The 18,957-nt window shown below is 41.7% G+C and overlaps 1 protein-coding gene across 1 annotated transcript; it reads left to right on the top strand.

The window, feature by feature from the left end:
- The first annotated feature begins 2,317 nt into the window (after positions 1–2,317).
- Positions 2,318–3,166, top strand: LOC122638831. Its single transcript, XM_043831678.1, has one exon. It carries the CDS (start codon positions 2,318–2,320, stop codon positions 3,164–3,166), a length of 849 nt encoding a protein of 282 aa, XP_043687613.1.
- Positions 3,167–18,957: the final 15,791 nt, after the last annotated feature.

The following is an 18,957-nucleotide window of genomic DNA, read 5'->3' as shown; positions in this document are numbered from 1 at the left end:
AGTTGATTACTAGGTAAATTCAGGTTAACACTATAAATACCAGTCAGATGAAGAAGTTTGCTTCAGTTCAAGAAAACCTTCGCAGTGGAGAGTCTGAGATCACTGAGTTGGCACCTTACTTTAAGACCTTGAATGGATATTTTGTCAAAGAAGGGCATAACTACCCGTTCTTCGGATTTCCTGAACCATGCGTTGATCAGATATCGGGGCAGAGGCTTCCAGGTTTTGAAATCTTCTGTGATTGTGATGTTGACTGGATTGAGTTGGAGTGCAATTCTATCGGACAATGTGGGCAGATTGAGCAGGAACAGATTGAAGAACTTGCGGACATTAGAGGACTTTTTAAAGATGTCATGATGATGGATGGAGATGAAGAATTTGATGTCCCGACCCCTCATTTGTTGATCCATCCTGCTGTGGAAGGCATACCTAACTGGAGCTGTCTTGGCGATTTCATCCATCCTAAGGAGTTGAACTTTGAAACTAATAAGTTAAAAGTGTCTGGGCCTGAGTCTGTTGAGTTCGTTAAGTTTCCTTCTGTCTCTCTCCTGGTCGGAGATGTTGCTTTTTCTGTTGAGTCGGTCCCAGTCAGGGGCAAGTCTGATGTAGTCGTTCCTTTTATCAATGAAATGATGGTTTCTGAGTATATTGCTTCTTCCTCTTCCTCTTCCCCCTCTTCTTCTGATGATGAATATGGTAAAGATTCATTGCTTGATTTCCTCGAATCAATAAAAGCCTTAAAAGAAAAGAAAGTCCAACCCATTCGTGAGGATTTTAAGCTGATCAATGTCGGAGCAAGAACCTTGGGAAATCAAGATTGGATTATCCCTCACTGATCAAGAGGCCGCCCAATTGGTTGAATTGCTACAAGAATTTGGGGAAGTTTTCGCCTAGTCTTACGAGGATATGCCTGGCATCGATACTGAGATTGTCCAGCACCGTCTTCCTTTGTACCCTCATGTGAAACCTGTCAAGCGAAAGCTTCGACGGATGTGTCCCGAATGGACTTTAAAGGTTGAAGAGGAGATTATTAAACAATTGGAAGCCGATTTCCTAGAAGTATCAGATTACCCTGAGTGGTTAGCTAATATAGTAGCCGTTCCAAAGAAAGACGGAAGAGTCAGAGTATGCGTGGATTACAGGGATTTGAACAAGGCAAGCCCTAAGGATGATTTCCCTTTACCGCATATTGACATTTTGGTAGATAATACCGCAGGGCATGCCTTACTGTCTTTCATGGATGGTTTTTTCTGGCTATAATTAGATTAAGATGGCACCAGAGGATAAACACAAAACCTCGTTTATCACCCCATGGGGGACTTTCTATTTTAGGGTGATGCCCTTCGGCTTGAAGAATGCTGGAGCCACATATCAAAGGACTACCACCACTATCCTCCATGATTTGATACATAAGAAGGCAGAGGTATATGTAGCTGACATGATTGTGAAATCAATCAACCAAGAGGATAATTTTAAGGCCCTACGGGTTTTCTTTGATAGAATCAAGCAGTACCAGTTGAGGTTGAATCCACAGAAATGCGTTTTCGGGGTAACCGCTGGAAAGTTGTTAGGATTCATAGTAAGTGAAAGGGGAATAGAAATTGAATCATCCAAGATCAAGGCTATAGCTGAAATGCCACCCCCATAGACAGAAAAGGAAATCCGGGGATTTTTGGGGAGGATCCAGTATATCAGTCGATTCATTACCCAATTGACTACTATTTGTGAACCTATTTTCAAGTTGTTGAAGAAAGATCAACCTAAGGAATGGAACCCTCAATGTCAGTTGGCTTTTGATCGCATCAAGAGTTATCTAATGAATCCACCTGTCCTTGTTCCCCCTAACCCAGGGAAACCTCTTTTACTATACCTTTCTATTTTGGAGAACTCGATGGGTTCAATGTTCGCCCAACATGGATCAGATGGACGAACTGAACAAGCCATCTATTACCTTAGCAAGAAGTTCACGGATTATGAGACTAGGTACACAGCTCTCAAGAAGACTTGTACTGCTTTGGTTTGGGCTACTAGGAGGTTAAGGCATTATATGCTGGCTTATCCGATTTTGCAAATCTCTAGGATGGATCCCCTCAAGTACTTATTCGAGAAACTAGCATTAATTGGAAGGTTGGCACGGTGGTTGTTGCTTCTGGCGGAGTTTGACATTGCGTATACAACCCAGAAGTCCATAAAAGGAAGTGCCATCGTAGAACATTTGTCTGCACATTCAGTTGTCGATACGAGAAAATTGGAGGATGTGTTTCCTGATGAAGAAATTAACTCCCTTGAGGTCAACGAGGATATTGAACCATAGAGAATGTTCTTCGATGGAGCTGCGAATCATAGAGGTTGTGGGGCCGGGGTTCTGTTCATAACTCCAGAAGGTTTGTGTATGCCTATGTCTTTTAGGTTGGGTTTTGATTGTACCAATAATATGGTTGAGTATGAAGCTTGTGTTCTTGGGTTAAAGACAACCATTTCAATTGGAGTAAAGAAGTTGGAGGTATATGGAGATTCTTCAATTGTAATTTTTAAAGTACAGGGTAGGTGGAAAACAAAAGATGAGAAGTTGAAACCCTATCAGGAGTATATAGAGGCTCTGGTCGAGCACTTCACCGAGATCAATTTTGACTACTTTCCAAGGGACAGCAATAGATTTGCCGATGCCTTAGCTACTTTGGCATCAATGATGGATTTCGGTCCTGGGGAAACAATACAGCCATTCGTGGTGGATCAAAGGGATTCCCCCTCGCATGAAGAATCTATTAATGTATTGACTGTGGATGGTAGGCCATGGTATGCCAAGATTGTGGATTTCATTAAAGAAGGGAGATACCCAGCTGATGCTACTCATGGAGAGAAGAGATTTCTAAGAAGATACGCCACCCAGTTTGTGTTGCACGAGGACATTCTGTACAAGCGATCTTATGATGGCATACAGTTGGTGTGCGTTGATGAAGAGCAAGCACAAACAGTTCTGGATCAAGTCCATCAAGGAATTTGTGGTCCCCACATGAATGCTCATATGTTGGCTAAGAAGATCCTCCGCCTTGGGTATTATTGGAATACAATGGAGGTAGACTGTGCAGAATATGTGAGGAAGTGCCACAAGTGTCAAATTTTTGCGAATCTTATCCATGTTCCACCAACAGAGGTATCGATGTGATCGGAAAAGTTACCCCTAAGGCGTCAAACGGGCATGAATTTGTACTGGTGCCCATTGATTATTTTACGAAATGGGTGGAGGTGCAATCCTATGCTAAGCTTACAGCAGGGAAAGTAGCTAAATTCTTAGAAGAACGTATCATTTGTCGGCATGGGATGCCTTAGGAGTTGATTTCAGATCAAGGTCAACATTTTCGTGGTAAGGCCCAAGACTTGTGTGACAAGTTTATGATAGCCAGGCATAGATCTTCCCCATATCGCCCTCAAACCAATGGGGCAATTGAAGCAGCAAACAAAAATATGAAAGCCGTACTTCAGAAGATGGCCGATCAAAGTACGGATTGGGCAGAGAAGTTACCTTATGCTATGTGGGCTTATAGGACTTCCATTAGGACTTCTACTGGGGCAACTCCGTATTCTTTGGTCTACGGGATGGAAGCAGTACTCCCGGTAGAGATAGAAGTCCCCTCTCTAAGAGTAATCATGGAATGCCAGATCCTAGAGGTAGAATGGCTCAGATCAAGATATGAAGAGTTGAACCTCATTAATGAAAAGAGGATGAAAGCCATGGATAATGTGAACAAGTATCAATAAAGGGTTGCAAGGGCCTTCAATAAAAAGGTCCACCCGCGAAGTTTGATGGTCGGGGACTTAGTATTGAAAGAGCAGAGGGCACCCGTCCACGACCCAAGAGGCAAGTTTCGACCGAAGTGGAGTGGCCCATTTTTGGTAAAGGAAATCCTCCCAGGAAAAGCTGTCCGTCTTTTGGATCTTGATGGACACGAATTGCAATACCTGACCAACCTCGATCAGCTTAAGAAATATTATACTTAGCCTCCTTGAAAAAGAAAAGAAAAAAAGAAAAAGAAAGGAAAAAGAAAAAAAAGAAAAATAATAAAATAATAAAAGAAAAAAAAAAAAAGAAAGGAAAAAACAAAAAAAAGAAATGACAAAAAAGAAAAAGAAAAAAGAAAAAGGAAGAAGAAATTGCATGGAGGAAAGTTACCTTGAGGCAGGAACTACGTCCGACCTGATTCCCGATTAATTCAGGATACATAGGCAGCTTGAGAAGTCAACTTCAAGCTCGGTCACTCATCTTTTGCCTCGCATGGTTTTGGGCTCTATTTTCAATTTTGGCCATCCCATCCCCCTACAGGCAAAAAGGATATCACCACCTTTATCATCAGAAGATATAAAGTCCGGCCTTAGACTCTTTCTATCGTCCCTCAATCCGATGGATTCTTTAAGGGTCTCCACCAACGGTCCTTCTTTCAAATCCTATCTGTTGACTGGTGTGATTTCTCTCTTGAGTTCACCATTCCTAGAGTCATAGTGGTCTATTCTAACTTAAAACTCTGTCTACTGTCCACCGATTTGACGACTTGTCCCAAAGAGTTTTTCACAGTCCTCCTTGAGGTAGTAGGATATGTTAATTGGTGTGATCGCTCTTGCGAGCTCACCATTCATAACTCATAGTCCGCTATTCTACCCATGGTAGACCAATCGGGCCTGCTTCTCTCCCCTGTGATCTGTTCTATCGGCATGAGACTCGGGTCCAGACATTGATCTTGTTTAAGACCAATTTTGAGAGCTTTGAAGTAACTCAAAACATGGATTTATATTGCTATGGATAGCTCCTGAAGGATGTTTATCCCATATAACATAGGAACTCTTTTGTTTAAACTACAGTGATAAAGAGTCGCATTGTCAAGGGAAGCTCTATGGATGACGATTTGCGTCAATGGAACAGAAAGATGAATAGTGATGACCCGCAGGCTCTCAAAGAAATTCATCTTCAGTCACTCAAACATCTACAAACAGTTGGGTTGTGGGACAAACTCTTGGGAGCGCAATACAATTTTGGGACCCGAGCGTTCACGTGTTCCGCTTTGGGGATGTTGAGATTTGCCCAACGTATGAAGAATTTCGGGCTTGTCTCGTATGCTCAGGGAAAACTGGAGTTTACCGTCCTACCCTGCACAAGGATTACTCCAAAGTCATTCGAGATTGTTTCGGCTGGAACCGCAAAGAGATGTCTCAGTTCATGATCAAAGATCGGATCAATCTATCTGCCCTTATTCAGAAATACAGCACAAGGAATGGGAATTCAAATGTTGCTTTCGTACAACGAAGAAATGCCTTTGTTTTTTGTGTGGTTACGAGACACCTTTTGCGTGCACCTTTTTGAGGAGGATCCCCGGCTATCATTGATGTCATACATCAGCTAAGGCAGGGATGTGACATAATACCCACAGTATTAGCAGAGACATTGAACGGGCTTGATGGCGCAAAGGCCAAGAACCGAGTCTATCTGGATAAGCTGGGGGATTGTCCTACCATTCTCCAGATTTGGTTAACCGAACGCCTTGCTCTGGTGAAACCTTTCGAAGGCATTGAGTTCAAGTCGTGTTTTTATTCTAGACGATGTGCATCGTCGGAAAACTACTAAAAGATCACTGATTGGTCCCAACGGCTAAAGGCAATTACTAGTGAAAACATCAGGTGGAATGTGCATTGGTGGTCCGCAAAGAAGCCAGTTCTGAATACTCCCGGTTGTGGGTGGATATGTGAAGTTGATGGGGATGACCCGCACTAGTTTCTACATACCTTCTCGTTTCCTCTGACAATTTGGCTTGTCGCATCGCATCCAGAATGACGTCACGGTGCTTCCTCTTAAGGATTTGATTGAGCGGTTGGTATGCATCTTCACTGCTTTTTGGGATGATATGGGACAGTGAATTGGATGACTAGATACTATGGAGCACTGGGGCAATGTTTGCTGAGGATCAAAATTTCTTTTTTCTTCTTTGAAGTATGAACAATGCAATACATTACTTTGGTTTTGTAATTAATCTTAAGCAGTTATGATTAGTAAAGTGTTCTTCGATTAAATATCCTTTACATCAGTTTTTGTCTGGAGTCATTTGAGTTGCTGGAGTTGGGAGCCAGAGTGCCCCCCTAGGATTAGAACCTTCCCCGAAAATCCCTTGAAGCTAGAATGCTCCCCAGGTTTTCAGAGAACCCCTGAATTTATTTTTGTCCCTTGGAAATTCTTGGAAGACCGGTAAAACTTCCACGGATTTTCAGAAACATCTCAATTTTTGAATCTCATTTTGCATGTGCGTCCTTAGTACGGTCAATACTAGCGAGTATTGGCTGGCTATGGCAAATTGCCAATCACAGTAGCACCCACTTGCCACTTGATTTTGCATGAATTGTCGATCGATTTTTCCAATTTTGGTTTTGTCGCTCGAATTGTATTTGCATTTGCACCTCCGCCACTCTGAGCAGGATGTCGGTAGTACATGTTTCGGGTGACAAAACATGGTGATTCTTGTCTTTGCCTCTCGACTGGTACATAGGTCTTGGTCAAAGAGGGGCATTCTGTAGACACCTGATTTTTGTCTGGTCAAAGAGGGGCATTCTATAGACACCTGATTTTTGTCATCCTCCCTGACGATGATGACACTCAGAGGACCGACGACTTTTGTCTCAGACATATAAAAAGAGAGAATGTGTGGACTTGGCCCATGGAAAAGCCCATTGGTGCCAAGTCCATAAGGGGGTAAATTGAGAAATAGTAAAATCTAAACAAACCCTAAAAGTAAGAGGGTAAAATGGAAAAGTTTTTAAGAAGATAAAATAGGAAAAGTAAAAATAAAGATGAGGGTAGAATTGGAAAAATGAATTGAACTTTTAAAACCCTAAAAAAGGGGAAGGTTAAAAAGGGAAACTATAAAAATCTAACAAACCTTATCTTAAAGGTGGGGACAGAATTGGTAAAAGAAATTAAATATTTTAAAAACCCTAAAAGAGGGGAGGGTGAGATGGATGAAAAGGACAAAAAAGGGATTAAAAAGGAGGGGGGGGCAGCCGTCATTCTCTAGGAAAAAGAAGGAGAGCGACATTAAGAAAGAAAGAGAGGAAAAAGCGGAGAGGGAGACGAAAAAAAACAGTGAGAGAAAGTGGGAAAAATCGAGAGGGAACAGAAAATCGAGAGAGAAAAGAGAGGGAAATCGAGACAAAATGGAAGGAGGGAGTAGCAGAGGGGAAATCAAGAAAGAAAGAGAAGAAAAAGCAGAGAGGAGGGAGAAAAAAAAACAGTGAGAGAAAGTGGGAAAAATCGAGAGGGAACAGAAAATAGAGAGAGAAAAGAGAGGGGAATCGAGACAAAATGAAAGGAGGGAGTAGCAGAGGGGAAATCAGGAAAATAGAGAGAGGAAATGTGCTGAGACAAGGATGCTTGAGGCTTCCCTGAGCCAGGAAGAACGCTGCAGCCGATCGTGGATTTTTCGTCTTCTACTCCTCTTATTTCATTCTCTGGTTTCCATTTAGATTTGCTGTATTTTTCTTCTTTGTCTACTCAAATCAACCCCTTCCCTATTTTATTTCCCAAATCTGTAATAATCGCCACCCCTGGTTCGTGTCCGTCATCGGCTGCCAATCGCCGTGGGGAGCTCCAAACAAGACCCCAGGTATCTCTCCTTTACCTTTTTCCATTTGGTCTTATTTTCTTTGCGTTTCAGATCCGTATTTCATATTATTTTAGGACTTCGAAGTATGATGTTTCATATTTCACTTCATATTTAGTTTCTTTGAGATGCTTTCTATCATGTCTGAAGCTATCCGAATCAGAGTCATCATTTGAGTTTGGTTTCTTTTGGGTTCTTTTATTTTGCTTCTCTTTTATGGCATGTCTTTTGTATTTCTCATGTTTGATTAAATGCTCATGGTCTCGCTTTCTGTTACTGCAGCATGCTATATATGTTTTGGTTTTGATATTCTTTGTTTCCTTTTGTTCTCTGAATATTTTCGGATTAGATTCCGGCTTTGTGGATGGTTCGTTTGTTACTCCTATGGCCCGACCCCCATGATCTTGAATTTCTTACTTTAATCATTTGCTGTATGGTGCATCATCTGTTTGGATGAAAATCTGCTGCACTTCCTTTCTGGTTTATAGTTTCTTTGCACCATTTTGAGGTTTAGATTGAGTTTGTGCTAATTGTCCGAGCCTATGATTGTGAATTTCAGGATTTAATTTTCGTATCGGATAGAATTCTTTTGCGCGCTGGGTTAGATCATTATTGACATTAGGGTGGGGCAATGATCAATCGAATTTTGTCCCATATTTGGGTTTGGGTTTCAGACCTCTAGATGTGCAAATTTGAGCTGGGCCCAGTAATTTGGACCCATTTGGCTTTTGGTTCCAGATTGAATCACTAATATTTTTGTCCCTTTTTGTGTGGGAGTCAATCGTTTTTCCTTGGTTCGACCGCGGGCCCTCGACCCAAAAAAGACTTAAATGGCTACCTCGGGCCCAAGAGACGTTTAATCCCTAATTTCGGGCCCATTGTAGGTGGGGCGTCGACCAAATTGGATTTAGTTTTGGTTTGGATTGCCCGTTTAATAAATTCACAAATTAGAAATGGGCCCAATTAGACTTACAAATAAGTCCGAATGGTTGGGCTTTTAGGGTTTGATCCATTACCTGGATCAATATGGATGAAGACGTAATCTTGGGTTTAGATTCAAATTGGGCCTCATGTTCGTAAATCAATCAAATTTTAAAATTGGGCTTGGGCTTTGAAATTATGGGGTTTGGATCTGATTCACCTAGGATCTTGGGTATGGGTTACACTAATAGGCTGGGCCCATCCGGATTTGGGCCATTAAGGTTTGGGTTTGGGCGTTGGCCCGTTAATCAATTTTGGATTAAGTGGGAAGTTTGGGCCTATCCCTGTGGGCCTGTGAGTGCGCTTTAGTCTACAATTTAGGTGTTAGTTGGACATTCTGCCCCAAATGAATTTCGAAAACTTATTTTGGGTAGAATTAGAATGTATGCGAAGGAGTGAGGGTGCCCATCTAGTGGCCCGAGTTGGAACGTTACATGCTGGGACCCCGTGGGACATGGGTATACGCCTTGTGGGACGGGAGTTGGGCTAACCCGTTATTGGATATGTCTTTTCTATCTTTTATGCTCCATGCCTTATTATTTTAGTATTCCATGCTTTGTGCTCACTATGTTTCTGTATGATTGGAATGATGCTTAGTAGTTAATCATCTTGTCAAATTGTTTGCCTGCACCCTAAGTTAGAATAATATAGAAATTTGGTATAGGATTACAAGTGTCGTGCCTAGAACCTAGCCTTAGGTGCCGAGTTTAGGATGACCTAGATTTAGAATGCCTAGTTTAGAGATTGCAAGTTGGTTTGTGCAAATAGATGGTCAAAAGAAGGATGACCGGCTCCGGGCCGGGTCCGGGCCGGGTGGACCCGGCCCGGAGCCGAACACCTTCCCAGTCCGTAACCTGATACTTGCCCAATGATCTGGGAAGACCATGACCTTATCCATTGAGTTAGTAGTCGTTCCCCAACGGGGAACATTAGTGGGTCCTAGACTCTTTCTAGGTGGCGACTTCCTTTTGACTCATTTACCCCCCGTTGGAGGAGTTAGAGTCGTTGGCTTAGGTTTCATCGGCAAGCCGGTTCACATTTGAAGAGCACCTTGTCGAGTGGAATCTCAAAATTTGGAACTTTCGGAATACATGGTTCTTACAACCCCAAACGACCCACTCGGTTTGGTTATGATCAAAATTGAACATATGTTGAAATACGTATCGATTCGAAAGTCTCAGCCCTCAACATCTCTCCCACATGTCCCATAAGAGATAAAGACACTTTATAGAAAAGCCTTAACCCAAAAAAGTACAGAAATACCCCCCCAAAGTGCCCAAATGATCTACCCGGTCTGGTTCAGATCAGAAATGAACATATGTCAAAATACGTATCGATACGAAGGTCTCGACCCTCAACATCTCATCCACAGATCTCATAAGGGTTAAGGACACTTTTTAGAAAATCTGAAACCTAGAAAAGTTCAGCAATAATAACCCCAAACGACCACCCGGTCTGGTTCAGATCGAAACTAAACAGATGTCAAAATACGTATCGATACGGAGGTCTCAACCCTCAACATCTCATCCACACGTCTCATAAGAGATAAGGACACTCTATAAAAAAGCCCTAACCCAAAAAAGTACAGAACTACCCCCCAATAACCCCAAAAGACCCACCCAGTGTGGTTCAGACCGAAACTGAACATATGTTGAAATACGTATCGATTTAATGGTCTCGATCCTCAACATCTCATCCACACCTCTCATAAGAGGTAAGGACACTTCATAGAAAAGCCCTAACCCAAAAAAGTACAGAAATGGCCCCAAATAAATCCAAACGACCCTCCTGGTCTAATTCGGATCAGTACTGAACATATGTCGAGTTACGTATCAATCGAAGATCTTGACCCTCCATATCTCATCCACACGTCTCATAAGAGATAGGGACACTTTTTAGAAAAACCCAAACCCAAAAAAGTGCTGAAATACCCCCCAATAACCCCAAACAACTCACTCAGTTTGGTTTTAACTGGAATTGAACATGTGTCGAAATACGTATCCATTCGAAGGTCTCAACCCTCAACATCTCATCCACATACCTCATAAGAGATAAAGACACATTATAGAAAAGCCCTAACCTAAAAAAGTACAGAAATGCCCCTGAATAAGTCCAAATGACACTCCTGGTCTGATTTGGACCAGAACTGAACATATGTCAAATTACGTATCAATTCGAAGGTCTCGACCCCAGATCTCATCCACACTTCTTATAAGAGATAAGGACACTTTTTAGAGAAACCCAAACCCAAAAAAAGTTCAAAAATACCCCCCAATAACCCCAAACGATCCACTCGGTTTGGTTTGGACCGGAACTGCACATATGTCGAAATACGTATTAATTAGAAGGTCTCGACCCTCAACATCTTATCCACATTTCTTATAAGAGATAAAGACACTTTATAGAAATCCTTAACCCAAAAAAGCACAAAAATGCCTCCCCCAAAGTGCCCAAACGACCCACCCAATCTGGTTCAGATCGGAATTGAACATATGTCAAAATACGTATCGATACGAAGGTCTTGACCTTCAACATTTCATCCATATGTCTCATAAGAGATAAGTACACTTTTTAGAAAATCCCAAACCCAAAAAAGCTCAGAAATAATAACCCCAAACGACCACCCGGTCTGGTTCAGACTGGAACTGAACATATGTCGAAATACGTATTGATACGAAGCTCTCGACCCTCAATATCTCATCCACAGTTTTCATAAGAGATAATGATACTTTTTAGAAAATCCCAAATCGTAAAAAGTTCAGAAATAATAACCCCAAACGACCACCCGGTCTGGTCCAGATCGGAACTGAACGTATGTCAAAATACGTATCGATACGGAGGTCTTGACACTCAACATCTATTCCACACGTCTCATAAGAGATAAGGAAACTCTATAGCAAAGCCCTAACCCAAAAAAGTGTAGAAATGCCCCCAAATAACCCCAAACGACCCACCAAGTCTGGTTCGGACCGAAACTGAACATATGTTGAAATACGTATTGATTCGATGGTCTCGACCCTCAACTTCTCATCCACAGGTCTCATTAGAGGTAAGGACACTTAAATAAGTCCAAACGACCTTCCGGGTCTAATTCGGACTAGAACTGAACATATGTCTTATTACGTATCAATTCGAAGGTCTTGACCCTCCTCATCTCATCCACACGTCTCATAAGCGATAAGAACACTTCTTAGAAAAACCCAAACACAAAAAAATTCAGAAATACCCCCAATAATCCCAAACGACCCACTCGGTTTGGTTTGGACAAGAACTAAACATATGTTAAAATACGTATCGATTTGAAGGTCTCGACCCTCAACATCTCAACCACATGTCTCATTAGAGATAAAGGCACTTTATAGAAAAGCCCTAACCTAGAAAAGTATAGAAATGCCCCCCAAAGTACCCAAACGACCTTGTCGAAGTACATATCGATACGAAGGTCTCGACCCTCAACATCTCATCCACAGGTCTCATAAGAGATAATGACACTTTTTAGAAAATCCCAAACCCAAAAAAGTTCAGAAATAGTAACCACAAATGACCACCCGACCTGGTTCAGACCAGAAGTGAAAATGTCAAAATACGTATCCATAAGGTGGTCTCGACTGTCAACATCTCATCCACACGTCTCATAAGAGATAAGGACACTCTATAGAAAAGCCTTAACCCAAAAAAGTACAGAATTGGGCCCTAATAACCCCAAACGACCCACCCGGTCTTGTTCAGACCAGAACTGAACATGTGTCAAAATACGTATCGATTCGATGGCCTCGACCCTCAACATCTGATCCACACCTCTCACAAGAAGTAAAAACACTTAATAGAAAAGCCCTAACCCAAAAAAGTATAGAAATGCCCCCAAATAATTCCAAACGACCCTCCTGGTCTGATTCGGGCAAGAACTGAACATATGTTGAATTACATATCAATTCGAAGGTCTCGACCCTCCAGATCTCATCCACACGTCTCATAAGAGATAAAGACACTTTTTAGAAACACTCAAACCCTAAAAAAGTTCAGAAATATCCCCCAATAACCTCAAACGAACCACTCAGTTTGGTTTGGACCGAAACTGAACATACGTCAAAATACGTGTCGATTCAAAGGTCTTGACCCTCAACATCTCATCCACATGTCTCATAAGAGATAAAGACACTTCATAGAAAAGCCCAAACATAAAAAAGTACAAAAATACCCCCCAAAAGTGCTCAAACGAACCACCCTGTCTGGTTCAGATCAAAACTGAACATATGTCAAAATACGTATCGATACGAAGGTCTCGATCCTCAACATCTCATCCACAGGTCTCATAAGAGATAAGGACACTTTTAAGAAAACCCAAAACCCAAAAAAGTTAAGAAATAATAACCCCAAACGACCACCCGGTTTGGTTCAGATCGGAACTAAACATATATCGAAATACGTATTGATACGGAGGTCTCGACCTTCAGCATCTCATCCACACGTCTCATAAGAGATAAGGACATTCTATAGAAAAGCCCTAACCCAAAAAAGTACAGAAATGCCCCCCAATAACCCTTAACGACCCACCAGGTTTGGTTCGGACCAGAACTGAACATATGTCGAAATATGTATTGATTCGATGGTCTTGACCCTCAACATCTCATACACACTTCTCATAAGAGGTAAGGACACTTTTTAGAAAAGCCCTAACCCATAAAAGTATAGAAATGCCCCCGAATAAATCCAAACGACCCTCCAAGTCTGATTCGGACCAGTATTGAACATATGTCGAATTACGCCCCCGAATAAATCCAAACGACCATCCAAGTCTGATTCGGACCAGTACTGAACATATGTCGAATTACGTATCAATTCGAAGATCTCGACCCTTGACATCTCATCCACATGTCTTATAAGAGATAAAGGACACTTTAGAAAAACCCAAACCTAAAAAAGTTCTGTAATAACCCCAAACGACCCACTCGGTTTGGTTTGGTTTGGACCAGAACTGAACATGTGTCAAAATACGTATCCATTCGAAGGTCTCGACCCTCAACATCTCATCCACATGTCTCATAAGAGATAAAGACACTTTATAGAAAATCCCTAACCCAAAAAAGTACAGAAATGCCCTTGAATAAGTCCAAATGACACTCCTAGTCTGATTCGGACCAGAACAGAACATATGTCAAATTACGTATCAATTGGAAGGTCTCGACCCTCCACATCTCATCCACACGTCTCATAAAAAATAAGGACACTTTTTAGAAAAACCCAAACCCAAAAAAGTTTAAAAATACCCCCCAATCACCACGAACGACCCACTCGATTTGGTTTGGATCGGAACTGAACATATGTTGAAATACGTATCGATTCGAAGGTCTTGACCCTCAACATCTCTTCCACATGTCTCATAAGAGGTAAAGACATTTTATAGAAAAACCCTAACCTAAAAAAGTACAAAAATGCCCCCCAAAGTGTCCAAACGACCCACCTGGTCTGTTTCAGATTGAAACTGAACATATGTCAAAATACGTATCGATACGAAGGTCTCGACTAACACGCCCCCATCCCTATGTAAGATGTTTTACCACAATAGGGGGTGACTGGGACAACACGTGTCATCCCAATACCTACCAGGATCACAGATATAGTGTCCTAAGCCACAGTCCACCCTGTCATCATCTTATGATAACAGAAAAGAACGTACCAAAATGGAATAAACCGTTCCAATTACAAAGTTAGCGGAAGCGAAATTAAATAAAATCATGTGAAATTATAGAGCATCGGTTCTCTAATGATAACACATATTACCTTATCAATGTTCGTAACCATTCAATCTCTCCTTATAAATAAACATACAGTTTATACATTACTGTGGAATAAGGATAGAAATTAATCAGTAAATAATTACCACAAGAGCACCAATCTTGGGTGTACACCGACATCTAAGTCACAGCCACCGGCTCCACTTGATTCGCATCCAACGGTGTTCATCAAGAGTAGTACCTCCTGCATATCAACTAAAAAGGGGTTGCGTAACGGAGTTAGCTACACTAGCTATTGAGAGAGCAAATGAGAGTGCACACACATCACACAATCATTATCAAGCAGAATGATGCATGCTAATGTTAGAATCATTTTTCACCTAACACAAATTCTACCAGTCAAGTGTATGCAATTGTGATAACTCGAAAAACACTGGGGGTCACTTATTCTATCATCCCAGTGAAACCTCAATTATCACAAGGGGAGCGACACCGGTAGAAGTCATAATGACCACATAGTGGCAGACCCCGATAGCCATCACTCCCCTTGTCCTGACCTCTCCCACCTCCACAGACCATTGGTGCTCAGACTATCCAACACATAAACCCCTGTTGGTAAGGGTCATAGCATAAGGGAACAAGCATCCTAGCCACATATATACTATATGCAAGTCTTATCGTCTCGAGAGTTATTCCGGGTGTATCAGTGTCCCATTCCATTATGTAGTTGGGTACCAGCATGGCACGGCATGTACAGATCAGGATGGCATATAACAGTTTTCATTATTAAATAAAGTGGGGTTCCGGTACCGGCACACCCGGCATCATAGCTCGATACAATGGTGAGAATATTATCATATTCATAACAATTCACATTTAAGATAAAAGATGAAATGTACACAATGCTTATATTTATATAATAGCATGCTTAAGATTGCATATTATAATATTCAAACCCAACAAAGTCACCCAGAACCCACTCACCTAACTCAGGTGTCACCCGGTGTAGTTGACATGAATCTCACCAATGCACCAGCTATCCATCGAGTTGGGTAACCTAAGAATGCAAAAGCAATCATTAAAGCATGTATAGAAGGGTCCCACACCAGGCCCCCAAGGTTAAACTCAAGTTTTAACCAAGACAACACGAGCGGACTCATGAGCGATTGCATCAGAGGTGAATTCGCCCCTGACTCCATTCAGGCCAAAAGGTAAAAATAGAGCGAGCTGACCCACGAATGAAACTTCTTAGTTGGATTTACTCGTGCATCTGTTCGACACTTGAGACACACTTAGAGCAACTAGCCCACAGGCGGAGGCAAACAGAGTGAATCTGTGGCTTCGTCTGCTCAGGCCATTTCATAAGGTTTGTACTGGGCGGACTGACGGGCGGTACCACGATTGGTGGATCCGATCGTTCGTCCGCTGACCGTCTCTTTCGAGATTTCAAAGGGCTTTTGTTTCAGCTTGAAGCTTGTAGTGCCCCAAGCTCTCAGGGACATGGAGGGGGTGTCTAAGCCTTCTTAGGGTCACTATAGCCTAGTCTCACCTCATGGATCCAAGATCCTATAAGGGATTGGTTTCACATTGGTCCAAGGGTTGGGTTTCAAGGTTCAAAACCAAAGGTCAATAACAATAGCTATAATGCAACTCATTAGGGTCTCAAGTGGGGTTTGATCAGCATTATTAGGGTTTCCAAATTAGGGTTGAGCTTCACCTTGAGTCCCAAATGGAAACCTAGGTTAGCCCAAGCTCAAGGAATTCTACCAAAATAGAAAGGTAAATGGAGAGAAGTACCAAGCTTGAAGTCTTACCTTGGTGAGATCCTTCAATGGAGAAGTAAAACCCAAGGCTAGGTGAGCCCCCTTGGCCTCTTCCCTTCCTTTCCATCTCTTCTCCTTCACCTTCTTCTTCCTTTCTCCTCCTCCTCTTTCTCTTGTCTTTTCTCCTCCATGGTTTGCTTGGGAGGGGGAGAGATAAGTGAATAAGAGGGGTTTTCTTATCTTTAAGGGGTTAAATGGGCCTTAGGCCATGTTTGGTTAGTGGCCCTTAGAATACATTCAATCCCTTAGGCCTTAAAATGGGTTTTAGTTAGGTCTTGGGGCATGTTTGGTCCAAGTCTTAGACCATTAGGTCCATTTAGTTAGTTGGGTCTTGTTTGGGTTGCACCCTAAGGCCATAGGACTCAATTGTCCTCTAAGGTCTGTTTGGTTTAGGTTAGGCTATATAAATCCTATTATTCTTTAAGTTAGGCCTTATGGGTCCACCTTCATGGCCCACTCAACCATCTAATGGTAAGGGTAGGGATCCACATGATCTAAGGGTCTAATTAGGGTGTCTGGGACACGGAGGTGTGGCTCCCATAGGAAAATAAACCAAAAAGGCAGATGACAGCACAGATGGATCCTCGATTGGATTCAGTTTGAGTGAGTCCATTCATGACTCCGGTGCTGCTATTAGGGCCCAAACTCCATGGAAAACTACGGGGCTTTGACCCACACTTCCAAGACTTCGAGAGGATTCTTATTATAATATCTTAAGTCTGAGGTTACAAGTGTTAGCCAGTGCCACTTAGGCATTGCCTTTGGTAAAGGTCTAAGCTACCTCGGGGTAAAGGGGTATATTTGGGGTGCGGGTGTAACATCCCCCCAACCTTATTAAAAATTTCATCCTCAAAATTTGAGGCAACCCGGTCTCAAGGGTGAGGGCTGTTGAATAGCAACATCTCAAGTCACCCACATCCTAGACTAAGTTAAGGGTCGGGCGAAGATGAGGCAGTGCCTATTTGGCACAACAGGTCAAGTTCTATACTTCTCGTCCTTATAGGGTCACATTATTATAGGGGTGTGGTTCACCATAACTCTGGCTCCAGTTGGTTTTTGAGCCGGTGGTCATAATATACCAGTAGGTCAGAGGGGTATCACTTGATCTGAAAAACCTAGGGAACTTTCTATTCCTGGTGGATTAGTTTAGTGTGCAAGGCACCACTCTGGCCTTTACTACTCTAGTCACAGTTGGGTTACAGGACTCAATCTGTCCAGTCCCCAACATAGGGATCACATTCTGAATGCTTTCACTTCTGGTTATCTCACTACCTCACCCAACTTTAGAACTATTTGGAATATTGATGGAATTTCTTATTTTTCACTCCCAGTACGGAGGGAATGCATTTGGTGATCCATTACCCCATTCATATCTATCGTCGGAGAAGGTCTTGTTACATCCTTCAGTTTCAATTTTCAAAACCTTTAAACCTATTACACAGTTATCCCACAAGTAAAAGTCCATCATAGTCCTCTTTCGAGAGCCACAACCTCCAATGGTTTTGGTCTAAGTCAATTCATTTTAGTAAGTTTTAATAATTAACTTAACCAGTCATTGCTAAATTCATTAACTTATTATTCCATGATCAACATGACCAAGGGTTGGGGGCTTAACTAAGTGATCATAGTAAAGCCAAGATAGGGTTATACTTGTAGTACCAGAGAATCACTCTAGTCATACATGTCTAAGGTCTTAAGGAATATATATATACACATATACCACACCAATACGTAGGCATAATTTCAAGAATTACATTCATATCCCTATGGACATGTCTGTCATTTAGGTCAATTCATAAGAACAAAAGTCCTCGGGTATGGTTTGCTAAGTCTTTTTGAAAGGTCAATTAACGGTGTAGGACTTCCTTTATGAGACTAAACAAGGTTTGGATGAACCAAGTAAAGTTCAAATAGAATCGTCACTAGCTTGAGGGGTTATAAATGACCTCCAACTACACATGGTCCTGATTGATCATCCGAGCTAAGTTATTCCAACCAGCCCAGTGTTTCCTTCCCTAGGCCTGGCTAAAACTTGGATCCTATGTACCCCTAGAAGGGTTTCTATTCTATATAGGTTTAGGTTTCCCTATTTGTAAATTCACCTAGAGGGGGGGTGAATAGGTGAAGGTAGTAGAATATACCAAATAATGTAGAGATAAAAATGTTATTTAAAAGAGACAATTAAATTGCAAAGATAACACAAGAGATTATAGTGGTTCGGCCAATACTTGCCTACGTCCACTCCTCTCACCTTAAAGAGAATTCCATTAAAAAGAATCTTGAGTATGAGCAAGAGAACTCGTACAAATCTTGATTAAGAGCAAGAGAACTCAATTAATCTTGATTGAGAGTAAGATGACTCAACTACTCTTGATTGAGAGCAAGATGACTCACACAACCAACTACTCTTGATTTCGAACAAGAGGACTCAACCAATCTTGATTCCGAGCAAGAGGACTCAAACTATCATTTAAAATAAATGGTACTAAAGATTAGAGTTACCTCAACTTTAGTAGTGTTTGTTACCTTTCAACTTGAAGCTTAATGCTAAGTGTGATGAAGGAGCTAGTGAGGGAATGTACTTGATCGAATGCTTGATGAAGAATACATACTTCAATGCTTTGGATGATCAAGTAGTAATGCTTTTTGATGCCTTTGATTAGCTTTTATTAATTGTGTTTAGCTTAATTAAGCTTACTTATTATAGGCAAAGGTTCTTAAAGCATCCAAGAATCATTGCTAATTTCGGATACAAATCTGTCCTGATCTGGTATGCCGTTT

The sequence above is a fragment of the Telopea speciosissima genome, chromosome 9, assembly GCF_018873765.1.
Source record: "Telopea speciosissima isolate NSW1024214 ecotype Mountain lineage chromosome 9, Tspe_v1, whole genome shotgun sequence".
Lineage (NCBI taxonomy): Eukaryota > Viridiplantae > Streptophyta > Magnoliopsida > Proteales > Proteaceae > Telopea > Telopea speciosissima.
The sequence above is the reverse complement of the archived record's forward strand: the minus strand, read 5'-3'. Positions and strand labels throughout refer to the sequence as shown.

Excerpts from the sequence above, each read along its gene's own strand:
- LOC122638831 (XM_043831678.1), top strand. The coding sequence starts at position 2,318 with ATGTTCTTCGATGGAGCTGCGAATCATAGAGGTTGTGGGGCCGGGGTT.